Source organism: Micrasema longulum, unplaced genomic scaffold, assembly GCF_059751315.1.
Source record: "Micrasema longulum isolate JH-2025_06_02 unplaced genomic scaffold, ASM5975131v1 h1tg000662l, whole genome shotgun sequence".
NCBI classification, from domain to species: domain Eukaryota; kingdom Metazoa; phylum Arthropoda; class Insecta; order Trichoptera; family Brachycentridae; genus Micrasema; species Micrasema longulum.
In genome coordinates this window covers 473541-491262 of record NW_028277858.1, presented here as the reverse complement: position 1 = coordinate 491262, position 17722 = coordinate 473541, and the positions used below count along the sequence as shown (strand labels likewise).

The following is a 17722-nucleotide window of genomic DNA, read 5'->3' as shown; positions in this document are numbered from 1 at the left end:
ATATTTTTTGATCTTGCAAAACTTCAACATTTATTTCTTCAACCAATTTGAACTAGAATTCATTAAAATGCTTATGTATACAACATTTGTATGCGGAATACATTTTATATTGAGTTTTGTCAATACACAAATGTGCCAAAGAATGTGTCGCAATAACTGTCAAAATAGTAATTTTTTGATGAAATTGAAAACATAAACTTTAATCATAAAATAAATGGCATACTCAAAACTAAAAAAACAACTTTTTATTGATCAATTATCACAAACGTGATAAATAAAAAACCACCAGGTTATATCGATATGATTCATATTATAGGTACGATAAATATGTTTCTAAAAAACAAAAAGCGACTTTGTTAGGATCGCTGTCAAGAACGAATTATTTTAATTTTATTATTTGAGTTGCAGTGTAGCTGACACTGGCAACTAAATTAATGTTGTAACACATTTTGAAATGTGTCGGCAGTTTCCGTAGTTCATATATATGAGAAATGCACGAGGAACATTCTCCTTTTTTATCCAAACTCTGAGAAGTTAGCATCGAGCTAGACCACAGACTTGCCGATCTCTTGTAATAGAGGAAATAAATATTTGGCCGTCAATCATTTGACCTTTAAATAAAATGTGTCGTGTAATTTGATGTTGCTTAGTTATTATTGATTTCAACCATCAAACTATCTATTTTTCCAATATCACACTACAAACTAAACACGGAGTTGTTATTGTGTTGGTCATTTAAATGTTTTTTTATGTTTTTGAACTCTTTAAATGAAAACAAGTAAATACCTAAATCATAATGATTTCGGATATTCTCCTTTTTACGTAGATAAAGAATTTTTGTATTTTTTTTCTGGCTTCTTCATAGTGAAAGAAATGCAATGTATTAGGGAATTTAGTAAAATCCTGCACATATCAGTCTCATATCGTATCATAACTCCAGCCTGCAGTTTCATTTATAAGTTATTTTTCACCTTTAAAATCAATAGATATTACTCAAATAAAATATAAGAACATTTTAGTATCGAAATAATAATGAGCATTCAGAATTTGTTAGACTACAGATATTTGTTATCTTAGGAATGTTAAGATCCTATTGAATACCTAAGTATTTAGTTTTGCTTCTAATAGAGGATTTCAAAATCCATATTGCACAGTCTGTATTGATTTATTTTTTAAATTTCAATAACCAAAACATAATAAGTGAAAAAACTTCATAAAATTACTTAATTTCTATTTTATTCTGGCATATTTATTTTATGCCATTGAATTGAAATCATAATTTAAAAATTAATGTTTAAAAGGTCTCCCATAGATGTCGGAGAAATCATCTAGACCCTTCCATACACCTTTGTTTAAAATAAATATCTTTTTCCAACACATACTAATGAAATACTTTTCATAATAAGAGGAAAATTTAGGATCCATTTAGCTTTGGTAATATTATTTTGTGTTTGTGTCATTCATAATACATTCTTGCTATTGATACAAATATAATATATTATAAAATAAATCAATATTACATATTTGGATCCTAAATGACCATTGATTATGTTCAAACTTTAAAATTTTATTGTGTATTCTTACTACACGAATAGTTTAAAAAAATAAATTAACTGAGCATTCAGCATACCTATTACTTTCACTGAATTATATGAAATTATAATTTTCTCTAGATTTTCAATAAAACCTTTTAATAAATTGAAATTTGCTGGTTACTATTTAGAGCAAATAAAATAATAATATTTGCTGCACCTGATTAAATTATAAATACATTCCATTAACTAAATAATCTGCATCATGTGCAAATGGTGATTTTCCTGATCTTCTCATGCGCCTGCGTGCCATTTTGAGTCTACACCCCAGAAGAACAACCATGATACTTGCCATGCATACTCCTGAAACAATATGAAATTATATAAATGTCCACGAGATAGGAGATGTTTTTTTTTGTATATAAGTTGATACAAACCTAATGTTAGTAATAAAATGGCCCCCGGAGGTCTTTCTGCTGCTCCATCATGAACGTCATCTTCAAACTGTTTACCCATTATTATTTGTTCATGAACTGCCGTATCTTCAACTTTAGCATTTTTTTCTTCTTCAGATTTGCCTTCACTTTCTGGTTTCAGATGTTTCTTCTTTGTCTTATTTGCGCCATGTTTTTTGCTACTTTTGGTGTCTTTCTGAGTTTTTTTAGGAGATTCACTATCTTTCTCGTTTTGGTCATCTTCGGTGTTTTCTTCCGATTCATCATCCACTTCATCATTTGCTTCAGGAAGAGGTTCTTTTTTAGTTTTTACCACTGCATGCTGAGGTGGTAGATTATCAGTTTGGTCAACTTTAATATTTACTTGTTTTTCTTCAGGATGGTTTTGACTGACCTTTGGCTGTGTATATATTTGTTGATTTTCAAGCTACAAAAGAAATAAAATTTCATTTAGTTACTTAACCTTATAAATAAGAAAAAAACATAAAAGGTAATTGGCCATGCCTTTAAATATGTTAATATGTATTTCATTGCTATGTAATTATCCTTTATTTTTTTAATACTCTGTTTTATCTCTTATGTTATGCATAAAAAAAATGTAAAAAAAAACAAAAAATGATAATAAAAAAAATTAATTCTGAACAGCACGCTAACCTGAGGATTTGGCATTTGGGGAACAGCCCACATTTTATCTCTATTTATATCCTGAAATATGTTAGGTATTCCCTGCATTGCGATCTTGTCTGTTTGAGGTATTCTTTGAGGAGGGAGTTGATTATTACTATTTTGAATTCTGTGTTGGAGTACAGTTTGTAGGGGAATTTGTTGTTTCCATGCATTTTGTGGTTCCATTTCCATATGGTAAATAGGCGAGCCATCATTAACGTTTAGTTGCTCTAAAAAAGAAATTTGCGTCAGCATAAAAAAGTTTTTATTAGGTATCTGGAAGTTATTTTTAAATATATTATTATTACCTGGTTGTGGCTGTTGCCATTGTCGATGTTGCCAATTGCTTTCCTGTAGTGAATCATATGGAATACCCTTGTAGTCATATTGTCCAGCAGCCACGCTGAATACGAATAAAAATGTTTATCCTTTGTAAAAATATAACATAATATTTACTTACATAATATTTGATATTTCCAACTTGATATTTAATTTACTCACCTATCTGTCTCTGTAACTTGCAATCCTCCTTTGTGGTTAAATATATGAGACCCGCCAGTGTTTTCTGTATAAAAAATAAAAGGTTTACACTAATTGATCAAATGTAAAAGCTGTTGACACAGTACAGTGAAGAAGTATTTATATAACTGCTGGGCCTATAAACAAATTTAAATCTCATTCGGCAAAAAGCCTACTACCGTTTGAGCTTTTATAAAAACAAGTATTGTAGTGCTTTAACAATTATAGATCAAACAAACAATACAACCAAATGAATTTCAAATCCGATTGCTCAGTTTGTAGCGGTCTTTAAAGCTTTTTTATAGATTATAATCCTGAAAACATCAATTGCCAAGATTAATTTCTCGTCAATTGAAAAGGTGATACGAACTTAATCTAGTACCAAGTTAAATATAAATAAACGACTTCTATCTGCTTTGTGAAGCACAACTTTGTTGGATATTGAACTTACCGTTATATTGTTTGATTCTTGGAATTGGATTATTCAACATGGAGTGATCAAGATGTGTTGGCCACTGGGGTCCTTCAACAGAACTCATCGGTCTCATGAATGCCTGCTGATGTTGACTCGGTGAGTCCTAAAAAAATATTCAGTTATGCAATATTGCGTATTTTTAATGTTATATGTAGCTGAACAATTTTTCAACATGGAGTTACAAAATCAAGACGACACAGTATTGTGGCGTCCATTTGCGCCTAGTTTATCGGCAAAATAATGAGCAGGTATGTAAATAAATAGTTGCTGATTCGAAGCAGGATACATCGACCATACATAAATACGGTCTCTCAACTTGTTTTAAATTGGCAACTGCGAAAAATAATAAGCGGAGGGTACAAAAAACGTTTTATAATGTACCAAATGAACGCATGTAGTTAAAAATCAGATACTTACAGGTTTAATAACATTAAGTGACTGTAAAACATAAATGGAAGATAATAATATTACTACTATTATGTTGTTTGTTTTGAAAAATGTATCTGATATAAAAATATTGCTCCTTTTTCTGCGCCGTATTTTTTACTTACACGGGTATATACCAAGTACATACTTAGATTTTTTTGCAGCAGTGACTGGGTGAAATATAATGTATTATTTTTTATGACACTCAAACTTTTGATAATGTTTTATTTATATTTAATTTTTAATGTTTCTTCTTGTTCAGTTGTTGAAAATACGAGGAAAAATAGCACAATCACTCGTACTCACTTTCGGTATGACTTCTGAATTTCCATAACTTTGTATCTGCGGTTGAACTTGAGGTATTTGCGGTAAAATTTCACGCGGCGGTAGGTTCGGCGGGGGTGGGAGGGTAGTTGTAGCTGGACATCCAAGTTCTGGAGCCTCATCACTTCCATCAGCGCACTGTGGTATTCCATCGCAAGCATTATATATTGCGATACACTCTTCGGACGAATGGCATTCGAACTGGAATCGGCTGCAGCGCCGAGCTGGAAATGAGTTTATCACAGGTTAGGATGTGAAGGGAGTTTAGTTTACTTTTGTAATTGACAAAATACAATGCGTCTTTCATTACTTTTACCTGGCGGAGGAACCGCTGTTTCCACCGGAGTAAGAACTGGACGAATTGTGACAGGTCTTGGAGTGGTTTGTCTCGGACCTTCTTGCATTTGTTTCCTAAATATAAGCAAATCATTTTACTATAAATAGCCATTTATTTGTATTTTGTCATAATTCCTGTATTACAAATTGTTATTTAATATTTAAAACAATCCGAATCAAGAATTAACTACGAATGTCAGTGGTTAAATTTTGAAATAAAGAATGTGAGTGGCATTGACATATTAATACATGGACATGCCCTATATAGTAAAATATTTTAAAAAGTAGTGACACGAAAACGAGCACACCGTTACTAAGTTTGATTATTTATAACAGGGCTGCATTCAACGATCATTCATATGCTACCAAAAATTGGAGGATCCTCATTTTTGGTAAATAGAAAAGTTTGTATTTTAACGTCAACAATCAACATTAGTTTTAGGTGGATCCCAATGAGATTCTTTCTTTAAATTTCTTACAATTTCAAAACATTTATTTCTGGTCACTGGATTTTGGGGAACGCAAAAAAATTAACTCATTAAATAATTTAAAATTTTATTATGTTTTTAAAACGTATTTCTATCAGTGCATCCCTGTAACTGAGAAGAGTTTTGCAATTGCGCCGCTAAGCGTAGTTTGACGTTTACAAAAATAATATTTATTTTTAAATATTGATTGTTTTAGGCTTTATTAATCACTCATGAAAAGTTACACAATCATTTTTACAATGTTTGTTCGGAAGGTTTTTACACACTTTCATGACACAAGCAGGGGTTTTGGTTTCGATTCTAAACGTCACGCCTGGCTGCAGGTCAAATAACGACTAAATACTCATTGGGCATGACTGAGCGTTTGGGCATAAGTTCAGTGTCATAATTAATATGTCAAATTGTGGTTATAATTTGAAATAACGAATGTCAGTGTTAAAATTTGAAGAAAAATTGTCAATAGGTAGTAAACATTTGAAACTACCAGTATCAGTGTATGAATTTAAAACAACGAATGTAAGAGATTAAAATTTGAAACAAATCGTGTGAGTGGTTATAATTTGAAACAACGAATGTCAGTGTTAAAATCTGAAAAAAGTAATGTCTTTTTTTTCTTTATTGGGGTCTTCTATCAAAACATGATAACATCGGCCAAAAACAAGTTTCATTAATTTACAATAAACATAAGAACCACACGAATAACAATATAGACACAAACAATAGACAACTAAAATATAAGAAAAAGAATAATTGAAATAATGAACTTATAACTAAATTAACAAAATTTCTTAAATAGGCACTAACAGAAAAAAAACCTACCAAAATGTCAGTTGTTAAAATTTGAAACCGCGAGTGTCAGCGGACGAATTTAAATAAATAAAAATCAGGTATTCAAATTTGGAATGAACATCAGAACTATAAAAATTAAATAACGATTGTCATTGGTAAAAATTTAAAACGCATGCAAAAAAAAATTAAGGTATTTAATGCATCCGACTGAAATACGAAATTAAAATCTTTTTTCTCTTTCGCCTTATAAGTTGATAATTTAATAAAAATTAAAAAAAATCAACAGAGAGGGAAAACATTTTTAAGAGAAGGGAATATCAGTCTGCAAGCATTTGGATATACTCAAACATCGTTGATTATTTTTATTCATTTTTGTTTTGTAATTTAATTTAAAAAAAAATTATGTTTCAAAATTTTTATCAATCTGTTATACATATTTGTAAGTTTTTACCGTTTTATTAAATTTAGATACGTTTTTGTTTTATATTGTAGAATTGGCTCTGCACTATTCAACCATTTTACGGAAATTATTTATTTTTTTATTTTATCATCTGGCAAGCCAAAAAGAAGGATTCCTTCGAAGGATATAAATTAAACAAAAAACGTATTCAAAATTCTTCTCTGGATAACATGTTCTAAGAAGAAGAGCAAACTATTATTGACTTATTGTAAGAGGTAGTTTATTTATGCGGTATGTTTATTGGTAACAATAAATATGCCTACAGTATCTGCAAACCCATACATCTTGGCGGGGTCATTCCACGATAGTCCCTCCTAGAGTTAACCGCTAGTTTATCATAATAAACGACTATGCTGAATCTGGGGTTTTATTCTAGTCATCAAAGTACCCAACTAACAACAGATAGGCATAAGTATAAAGGGTATCATAAAATAATACGAATAAAATAGTGATTGAATTAAAGGAGAAAAGAAATCTAACCAAAATTAATAATGAATATTAAAATAAATTGTGGATATTCGAATATCCGCAATTTATTTTTTTTATTTGAAAATTTATTTATAAACTCTTACGGATTATTACATTCATTTTACATAAAATAATATATACATTTTTCATTTATACTCTGTTGTTCAAAATAATATTTTTTACATCTTTTGAAAAGTTTGTCTTATGTTTAGTTTTGTCTGGTAGTTTATTGTATAGTTTCAGTCCCTGGTTCATTAGTCTTGATTGTCCTTGTCTTGTTTTAGAAAGTTGTATATGGTATTTGCCTGATATTCTCGTATTATGTCCATGTTGACTACAATTTTTTACAAGTTTTAGTTCTTCGTCTACAATTACATTAGTGGCTAATTTATGAATAAATTTTAATGATTCTAGTTGAAAGAGTTCAGTTATATTTAATTGCTTAGTTTGTTTAAAAAGTTCTCTAGTTGCAGTTAAATAGGGAAGGTCATACACTAACTTTAATATTTTATTTTTTTGTCTTTGTAGTCTGTTTATGTCATTTTGATATCCTGCTCCCCATAGTAGTTGCGTATAACATATTTTAGTTTTTACATAGGCTTCATACATTAGAATTTTTTCCGTTTTTGGAATAAAATTTTTGATTTTTAAAAAAAGACTCGATAATGTCGCCACTTTGCTAGTTAAATTGTTGATATGAATTGTCCATGTTAATTGTCTATATATTGTTAGTCCTAAGTATTTAACATGTTCAATTTCAGTTAGTCGTTCATTATTTATGTAAGCATCTACTTTATGACATTTTTTCGATCGCGAATACGTATTTGGGGACCGGAAGAATACGCAACATAAATTATTTGTAAATTATAATACTGAATATACTTTATTAATTTAAACACAAACCTGAGACTCGCTAAATCTTGTTCATGTTTGGTAAGTTTGATTTGGTCTTCTAGCTCGGCCAAATGTCTGTTGACAGCTAGTACGGCGCTAGAGAAGTTTGTGTGTCTTGTAAACTTGCATTTAAAGTCCTCAGGGGGCCCACAATGGAACAGGTAGCAGGATCCTGGACTCTGCCGACCACAAAACAAAAAAATATTTAAATCGTGTATTTAAAAAAAGACTGAATAAATAAAATCGATGCCCCACAGTACACATTTATTTCAAAGCTGCATTTAAGCTGGCAAAAATCAGTGTATCTCTATCTCTTTTTCACTTCCATTGGTGCATGGGGTACTGCAATGGTCAACCAAATGCTGCATAGTTTGCCCAATGAAATATTGCAGTTCAAAATACCATTAAAATCGACATTTCACGCTGGGAATCTGACGCATGACCTCATGAACGGTAGGAGAACCCACCAACTACTAAACATCGAGGCGGACTTATCTCCACTAGATTTCCTCATTCAAGATTTTTACCTGAGAGCAGTCATCGAGTTAAAACACGCAGTTTAGCGTGTTTTTAAACTTGATATTTATAAATGTTTATTTTATTAAACAGTTCGTTGAATGGTATCGTTTACTTTATTTGGATTTATTTGTTGATAGGCACAAAGTATCGTTTGCTTTACTGATTTTTGTAAAAACTGATTTAGCATAAGAGGTTAGTTCTGAAAGTATTATTAATTATGATTCAATGCCGTTTACGGCGTTTACACACAATATTCCACACGAAACAAACATAACATTGCGGCAAGTTTTTCTAATTCTAAATTTTTATTTACAAAATATGTTTATATTCCGTTCGAACAATTTTCTTCAATATGGTCTGATGTTATTGGCTTAAGACTATTAAAAAATCACGTAACATAAATAACAATAACTTTGCAGATCAGGTAGTTCTTAAAAATAAGTAAATGTTTATTACAAATATAGCACAAATAATTATTTTGGTGACGTTCTATCAAAACAACGTTGTTTAAAATTGATGTTTACCGTTTTAACATGCGGATGCGGCGTAATGATTTCACTGAAATGTTTAGTGCTTTATTTCATGAAGTATTTTTATACAATGATATTTTTACCTTCTCTTCAAAAACAAACACGTCGCACGATTCAGTTTCGCAGCAGAGCCGAAGGCATTCGTCTCTGGAGCCGAGGTCGATCTCGTTTAGGTATTTGGCTCCCATTTCTCTAGAATCTTCCGTCCTTATTATTTTATCTCGATGTATATCGAAATTGTCGACGCAGGTTTGGGGATCCAGATCTCGTCTCTTGTCCAGCTTGTGGAAATCTGGCATCCGGTCAGCCATGTTGATCATGTTGTTTTTCCGCAACATAACGTTTCCGACATTGGCTTCTACACTACACGATCCTAACATCAAAAATGCGAAAATAATATTCAGCGACCGAAAAGAAAATACGGACATGTTGGGGTAAAAAATACGTAATGAAAGATGCGGTTAATTTCGCGGTGATGGAAAATTGTCGCTACATTTGCGTCTCTGCAAAAGGTGAGAGATGTCAGTTTGGGTGTTGGATCGATATTCGATATAATTGGTGCGCAGGCGCTTAGGACTCGGTAGGTGTAGAGTTGGTAGTTGGTAGTCTCTGCCAGCGCCCTTTGAGAGAGTGCAAGAAGCGAAAATTAACGCCGGTTTGTATTGGCCCACGGAGTCCTGGATAGTGATGCGCATAACCGGTTTCATAATAATTGGATTATTTCGATTTCTGAATTTTTCGATTTTCATGATCCAAATCGTCACTGTAATGGTAATCGGTTCATCTTGATAACTCCCCAGAGAGTGAAATCCAGCTTTGTCTACAAACATTTGGACGTACTAAAAATATTGTTGATTCAACTAACTGGAATAAAAAGAAGTTTAAAAATTTAAAAGTGTTTTCAGGCGTCGCCTAGTAGATTAAAAAAAATCAGCTAGAAGAATTTCACCCACATCAATAAAGGTTGCTTAGGAACAGTTGAGGAAATGTGGATGTTTAAACATAGGCAGAATGCTAAATATTGCACCGTGTAGGTGAACAAAAATTTTGGCCAGTCAAACCAGTCAATGATAGGCCATAAGCCCTGTAATGTCAAGACTTCCAGATTTCTTTATTTAAAAAGTTTTATCTCTCTGTTGTAATGGATCGGTTCAGTTTGTTTAGTGAAAAAATCGTAAATTAGTTGTTAGTAATCAGTAATCAAATGATTTACAGCCCGTTTAGACAATATCTGTTATGCATAACATTTTTATAAAAAATACGTAGGTAATTGTTTTGGTCAGTTATGAAAATGTGTTAAAAACCTTAAATAGACTATCAAGATCCTGGAAAAGGGAACTCTAAAAATGCTACTGAAAACACACCCAGAAATAACAATATTAGATTCACGGATCAAAGGTCTGAAGTTAAAATCCCACTCTACCACAACTTGATTCCCATTCTTCGGCACAAGTTATTTAAGATATTTGGATAAAAGTATTTCATTTTGTATTTTTTTTGCAGAAAATATTTTTGAAATGTGATTTTCAATAATTTTATAACTTTGTAAACATTCTTGAAGGATCTCACAGCATTTTTCTCCACCAAATCCAATTATTTCACACTGAGTTCATACATTTGTTTTTTTAATATTTTCGAATATGTTTTAATAAAAATCGATTATCAGTCAATGTTCCGGTTGTGAATAATAATTAGATTAGACTTCCCATCAATCCGGAATGCGCATCACTAGTCCCGGAGACAGGAGAGGTGAGTTGCGAGTTCAGCCGCCAGCAGCCAACGCGCGTGCGCCCGCCTTCGCTCCCTCCCCTCCACTCTGCCTCCCCCCCACCTCGCCCGGCCGCAATAGTTCAAGCTACCTCTGCCTACTGGTCCGTTCCTCTGTACAGTAACCAGTAACGTCAATACCCAAGTCTTCTTTCACCAAAACACGCGAAAAACCGGACCACAGTGCGCGACAGTTCAAACCAACAATTTTGTACCAAGTTTCTGGAAAAATCTACACGTTTTGAATATTTTTCCATAGGGTGCTCGTGAACGGAAAATCTAGTACCTAAACCGAAATTTTCTGTGAAAAAACATCGATCAAACCATGCCCCTTGTGTTATCAGTGAAAATTATTTCGTAATTATAAAACATGTGCCCTTAAAGCCGTATTCTCTCACATTAAATTAAATTTCTTGCTACAGACTACAGTGAAAAGTGAAATGTCATTGTTTTTTAAATTCAGAAATGTGAGTATTTTTTCGCTTTTACATTGATCATGTTACACTAATTACACTGTTAGTTGTTTTATATGTTTACTTTAAATGAAAAACAAAACTTACCGCAAATAACTACATTCTCACATCCAATTTAATGAATTGGATATATTTTTTTACAATCATTAGTTTCTGTCATAAATTTAGAAATAACTTTTTAATACTGGTCTCACAAATGCATTCATATAATAAATCAATGTAGGCAAATATTTAATGTTTTATTTGAAACAATCGGAATCTTCATAGATTAATGCAAGTATTTATTGATCATCAATTAAACATAAAGGGATATGTTAACGTTGCATGTTTTCCCTTTGCGCGTGCAAAGCCTCATTTATGTTAAATTCTATGCAGTTTTCCGTAGAATTTTACACCCCTTCTTTAATTTGAAGGAAAATAACCCCAATGGCATTGACCTCAGGTTTCAGGTAGACAACAGAGAGCCACCCTTATTTTGTCTCGAAGCAAAGAAAACTGTGATTTACCAAAAGAAATGAACTTTAGGCTTCAATAAAATAATGTCATCTAATATGTATGAATGTACAAACTGTATTATTACATTTAAAAATGGTATACTAATTAATTAATGGACAAAGGAACGAATGGACATGTAATTTCAAAAGAATGTTAGTTCATACAATTAAATATGTACGTATAAATCGTCCGATTGTTTGATATAGGCTGAAATAAGCCACTTAAAAAAAGCGTGTTTATTCTAGACAATAATTATAAATACTTTACTCTATACTTCTACGCATTCTGATTTATTCGAGTAATTTACGTTGAAAGCAATAGCTACAGATGCAATAAAATACACAAATACTCGCATAAGTATCTATATTGAATTTGTTAAATTTTATATAAACTTCTTCCCAATTGTATTTAATTCTAAAATTTATTAATAATATGGTAGGTATGTTTTCATTGCATTGTGATGCTTTTATGCTCATATTTATATCAATATATTAATCAAATTTTGTTTCCTACGTATCATTTTGTGTGGATCATGAAAACTGACGTAAGTTCTTTGTTATTAATGATAACGTGAAATAAACATAAAATGACTTAGATAGTTGAGAAATATTAGATTATTTATTTGATGGGGCGTCAGTTTGTTGTTATTTTCCCACGAACCGGAGTCGTGTGATTGCATTTAAGAGATCTAAACTGAATACATTACTGTGAACTGTGAGAAAGGAGATAATGGATAAACGGAGACAAAAGATCAACAAACAACGCGAATTCAATGTTGAAATAACAAATTTAATTACGTTTATTAATAAACTAATTACCTTTCTGTATACCATCCAACTAACGAGCAGATTGTCCCTGAGTTGTTTGATAAATTGTTCTAGAAACGAAATGTGAATTGTGTTGATTAATAAAATAAAATAAATAACCGTTTCGTAATACTTTAAAACATATTTTCATAATCTTATTCGTAAAGTACGAAAGTGTACAATGAGTTGGTTGTGGTTCCGTGGATAAATTAACCGACCTCAAAAAGGTCTGAGAATCGGTTTCCCGTTCTGTTACAGTTTAATTCCTATTTTCTGGAACACTGATTTTTTAATTGACGAAACATTTTAAATGTCATAAGATCCAATTGTCAGTTATTATTGTACTCATGTACGGTGTGGAGTGTTGGACACTGAGGGAATCTGAAAAGAAAACAATCGAAGCTTTCGAAATGTGGTGTTGGCGGCGAATGCTGCGGATTCCGTGGACGGCCAGACGTACGAATGCATCTATTCTCCAGGAACTAGACATAAGAGAAATACTAATATCCATGTGCGAGAAAAGAATCCTGCAGTTCTTTGGGCATATTTCCAGGGGAAACTCTGATAGTTTGGAGAAAACTATTCTATGGACGTCAACCGACAAGATGGAGCGGCACAGTCACTGAGTTATCAGAATCATCACTGACGAATGCCTATAGAAGAGCACAAGACCGTTCCAAATGGGGGGAGACTGTCCACAGACGAGCCATGCCTGGAGTCAGGCGTAATCACCATCCTCAGACATGAGGCACGGATTGAAGAGAGATTGTACTAAAAGATAGGTCGGTCGAGCTAAAATCAGTAGGTAGTTATAAATTGTTATTTCGGAGGCATAAACTAATAAATTACAATATGATACCAATACGGTATTTCGCATTCTTAAAAAAACATAATTACATAAGAATAAAAATAAATTCGTTGAAAAATACTTGTATTCTGCAAATAAATAATGAAAATAAATCATGGAAGAAAATTCTATTCACTGGTTCAATATCTTTAAATATTTTAAATTGTTTGGCCCCGCGTAATTCTAACCCGCGTTATATACAAACAACAATTTAGGAAAAACACTTGATAACTTTAAATTGAAAATAAAACTTTTAGAAAAAAGTGATGCGTATGAAGTAACGATTGTAACAAAAAATATATTGGCTAAACTGCGAGAAACTTAAAAATTAGAATTAACCATCACCGCCGTGGACTTTCTAGGACGAGTTTTTCTGAATTTGTAAACATTACAAACCATTCGTTTCATTCCCATAAAATTAAACTTTTACATTCTGTCACAAATAAAGGTATAATAAAGGATAATAATGAATTATTTAGTAAATACTTTGTTTAATAATATTATATTCCAAAATTCTACACCCCTGCTATCAATATTTCCCATAATGAGGAACTTCAGCCCTGCGGGAAATTGGATACAAAAAATGTTTTCTTACGCGGGGTAAAAATTAGAGCATTAAATTGTAGTGCAAAGTTTCTTAAAAATGTACAGAAAAAATAATAAAAAATATTTTGATAAAAACGCACTACTTTAAATGACGTCACTGGTTCATGTGAATCAACCTATGATCTGAGAGCTATAGAAGATTTCCGGTCTGCTTGTTGCTTCTGGACCAATGGGAAGAACTGAATGAGAATAAGCGGAAATGAACCTCTGACGTCACACGCGGAGTTATTTCAGAAATACAAAACTTTAAAAAATCGTAGCACCGATAATACGATGTGTAAAAATAAAAAATTAAAAAAAAGACTTAGTTTAACAGTCTATTAACAAAAAATTTTTTTTTAAAAAAACACTGAACTTCCTCATTAGGAAACCCCCTTCCCCTCCACCATTGCCTTGCCCCTTCCACCCGACCCTATCAGTACCTAAGTACTAATCTGTGTGTATATTTTAGTTTAGTTTATAATTACACCTGATGATGGGTAATTCAGAATACCTGAAACTAGTTGTGTTATAATATATTAAACTCTTATGTGTTAAAAATTAAAAAAGTGTTTCTTTTTCAATAAATTCAAAATGTTTTTCCACAAAGTATGTAAAAGCTGAAACAATAAATAATATAAAACAAAGTGAACTTCAGATTTTTATTTCAACTTAAAAAAGCATTTAAAGACGAAAGTGGACCCTGTATTTTATTCACGTATAAAATAGCTTATTGCGATAATTTCTGCATTTTTAACTTCAAAACGGAAAAAGTGGACTCCCGTATTTTATCCTTTAAGGAACATATAATATTTCAGATTTGATCTTTAATCTTACATAAGTATACATGTTATTATGTTAATAAACGTTATATTTGTTGATTTTTATAATTTGGGAGAGAGGTTTATATGTATATCATATTTTTAAAAATTAAAAATATTTTTGCGTTATGATTTATCAAAATATTTCAATGTTGGGGCCATTTTAAACGGTTAGTAAATTATTAAATTATCTCTATAAGAAAATGGGAATCAAGATGGAATAAAGCGGGATTCGAACCTCAGACTTCTGATCCGTGAGTCCGCAACACCAGACACGCGACCACAACACGAGATTATTTTCGCCCCCGTAAAATTCACAAAAAAAAAACAAGTAATAAGGAGTTGATCATGTGCAGGATTGATGTAAATAAATAAGCGTTAAAAACAAATTCTCGTACTTGGAAAGTATGTAATTTTGCGTAGTATCATTGTTTTTTTAAGGTGAGATACTTTTGTTTTATGTGTAGTGATAGAATCAATTCTTACCGTACTGGATAATATTGTTGTAATGCAATACAGATTGTAGGAGGATTAACTTGGGAAGCCCCGGTAGTGCGGCGAGTCTATAAATTAACCGAATTAAGTCAAATTCAACTTATTTAAAGAAAATGTTAACGTAATAGAGAAACGTCACTAGTATATTATGCCGTCGGCCAGATGCCGCATTATCATCGGCTTCTGGTGATTCTTGATATTATCCGAGAAGCCAAGACAGCTGCTGTTGGATACAATTAGTTCGTTTTGTTTTGAAAGTGAATGCCTTTTCAAACGGATGTTTGAGTAAAAGGCAAACAGAGTACGGAACAATACTAATTGTCGATGTTTATTCAATCCGAGTGTTGGAAAAACGACGGTAAAAGGAGTTTCTGAAAATCGGTTAAACAAAACAAAACGTTTTCCCCCTAATTTGCCGATAAGTAATTCCTCTAGGGTGCATAAATTACTGGTTGCTTCTTGGGAGTGTGTTGAGTTTTTTGTACTTGCAGTCTTATGGTAGCCAAAGTGGAATGAATAGCATTGGACTCTACAGGCGCCATACAAACAAAAAAACATTTTTTATATATTTTATTTTATTTATACAACAATTATTAAGAATTTATATGTTTTTACAATAATATTTCTAAAAAGTTTTTGGAAAAACTCATTTAAGAATAAGCATATAATAATATTTATTTATAGACGTACTAGCTGACCCGACAGACGTTGTCCTGCCCGAACGTTGGCTTGCCTTGGAAAATTACTTTTTATTGATAAGTAGGTACCTAGGTACTTGCTTGTGATTGAATTCCGAAACTAAAAATAGTTTATATTCAAATATTACATTTAAGTATGTACTTGTTTATGGTTGAATTCCAAAACATAAAATAAATATTTTTTTCAAATAAAGCTTTCTTTTTGCATCAACAAAGGGAGTACTTAAGTAGGAATACGATTTTTAAAAATGTATTGAAATCAATATTACTTTACTGTTACCAAACATCCAATAAAATGAAATAAATGGGTAGAAATTTTAAGGAATTTAAGGAAAGAATCTGAATGAGATCAACAAAAAACAAATTATGAACTTTTTTATACACAAAAAAACAACATCTTTCCATTTTTTGCAAATGCATTCTCCTTGAATGCAACCCTGGTAGATCGATGTATAAAACATTTATGCTCCTAACTTCTTTTTTACATATTCAATTAAATACTTCAATATTTACGAACACGTACAGTGCAAAGATCTATATTTCTACGAAAACCGCACGTAAATCGGTTAAGTCGTTTAGGAGGAGTACGGTGACATCACACGTACAGATGAATTATATATATAAAGATGAACATTTTTACTTTTAACGATATGATATATTATAAATAAATAACTAAATAAAAAACATAATTATAAACGTATTTCAAAATTAAAAGCTAAAAAATATTTTCAAAATATATATACCTTAGGGTGATGCTTAAAAGACCCAAAAATATTTTTTGTTTCTTTTCTCTTGAGTCACCCTCCCATTTTGTTCTACCTAATAAGAGAAACTTAAATGAATTATTTGAGATTTTTTGAGAAAAATTTAAAGGTAGCTACTAAAGATTTAAAAAATCTAACATTTTCCCAAAAAGTGATTATTTAAAAAAAATATATTTTTTTCAAAATTATATATTTTTTTACATAATAAAACCTAAAATGAGGTTTTAAGGTCCATATATGTTATCCAAAGCTAATTGAAAGAAATTAAAGGAGGAATTCATAAACTGCTGATGCAATTTTTTCACCTTCAGCAGACTCAAGTTTTGGAATGCAGAGAAGCTGATCCACCCCTTTACCAGAAACTAAAACTGGAAGTCGGTCAACAACTTCATGGCCTGTGATAGATATGAACATCAGAGTCAAAATCTTTTTAAAACATTTTTATGAAATTAAAAGCCTGGTAACGACCCCTAAAACTCAATGAAATCCAACAAAATTTTAGTCAACTCCATTTTACATATGAGAGATTAAAATGGGAGGGTGAACCGTTGAATTTTTTAACTTTCATTTTTAAGCATCACCCTAATATACCTACATAATAAACGTTCTCTGGATCAACTTTAGCAATATTATTTTATTGAAAATACTTGAATTTAAAAAAATTACACGTCCTGTCCTTATATTTCGGAATCGGTAATTGATACTGTTTGAAAACTATGTGTTGCAAGAATCAAGTAGTAAACTTCGTTGACTTCAAAGGTCCTATTTGAATTTTGTTTTGTCGGCCTCTGGTGTAATGATCAGCGCATTTGCCTGCCATGCAAAAGGTCTCGGATTTGATTTCAGGCGTGGTAGATGTGAAATATTGATTTGAAACGATGTTTTAACACTAGAATATTTTATAGTCCCTGGACTGGCACCTGAAGTGTAAGACTTATAATCTTACCTTCGTGTAACAAAAATGATCAAGATACGCTGCAATTGGTGTACACCAAAGGCAGCATATCTCTTCGTTGTACCTGAATAAACTCACTTTATAGGTAGGTAAGCAACTTGTAAAAACAAATACACCATTATTATTTATCTTTCA

General features: G+C 31.6%; 2 protein-coding genes across 4 annotated transcripts in view; one reads left to right on the top strand and one right to left on the bottom strand.

The window, feature by feature from the left end:
* Nucleotides 1-1631: 1631 nt before the first annotated feature.
* Nucleotides 1632-10771, bottom strand: LOC148279851 (uncharacterized). Of its 2 annotated transcripts, none has more exons than XM_088229300.1 (10): nucleotides 8965-10771; nucleotides 7842-8011; nucleotides 4708-4808; nucleotides 4380-4621; nucleotides 3624-3750; nucleotides 3155-3218; nucleotides 2962-3056; nucleotides 2642-2883; nucleotides 1970-2414; nucleotides 1632-1895 (listed from the first exon to the last, which is right to left on the bottom strand). In XM_088229300.1, exons 1-10 carry the CDS (start codon nucleotides 9307-9309, stop codon nucleotides 1762-1764), a joined length of 1965 nt encoding a protein of 654 aa, XP_088085426.1. In that variant the 5' UTR covers nucleotides 9310-10771; the 3' UTR covers nucleotides 1632-1761. The 2 variants fall into 2 exon arrangements, with proteins under 2 accessions (XP_088085426.1, XP_088085427.1); XM_088229301.1 differs by having other exon boundaries at nucleotides 4714-4808; nucleotides 8965-9445.
* LOC148279850 (protein phosphatase 1 regulatory subunit 14B) overlaps nucleotides 10628-17722 on the top strand; it is a 94275-nt gene continuing 87180 nt past the window's right edge. For both annotated transcript variants that reach the window (XM_088229302.1, XM_088229304.1), the window contains exon 1: nucleotides 10628-11115. In XM_088229302.1, the coding sequence (XP_088085428.1) occupies nucleotides 11089-11115 (27 nt within the window). In that variant the 5' untranslated portion in view covers nucleotides 10628-11088. The remainder of the gene's footprint in view (nucleotides 11116-17722) is intronic.

Excerpts from the sequence above, each read along its gene's own strand:
- LOC148279851 (XM_088229300.1), bottom strand. The coding sequence starts at position 9,309 with ATGTCCGTATTTTCTTTTCGGTCGCTGAATATTATTTTCGCATTTTTG. Across the intron at positions 4,809-7,841 it reads CAAGATTTAGCGAGTCTCAG|GAAACAAATGCAAGAAGGTC; the intron begins GTTTGTGTTTAA and ends GCTTATATTTAG. Across the intron at positions 4,622-4,707 it reads GGTTCCTCCGCCAGGTAAAA|CTCGGCGCTGCAGCCGATTC; the intron begins GTAATGAAAGAC and ends ACTCATTTCCAG.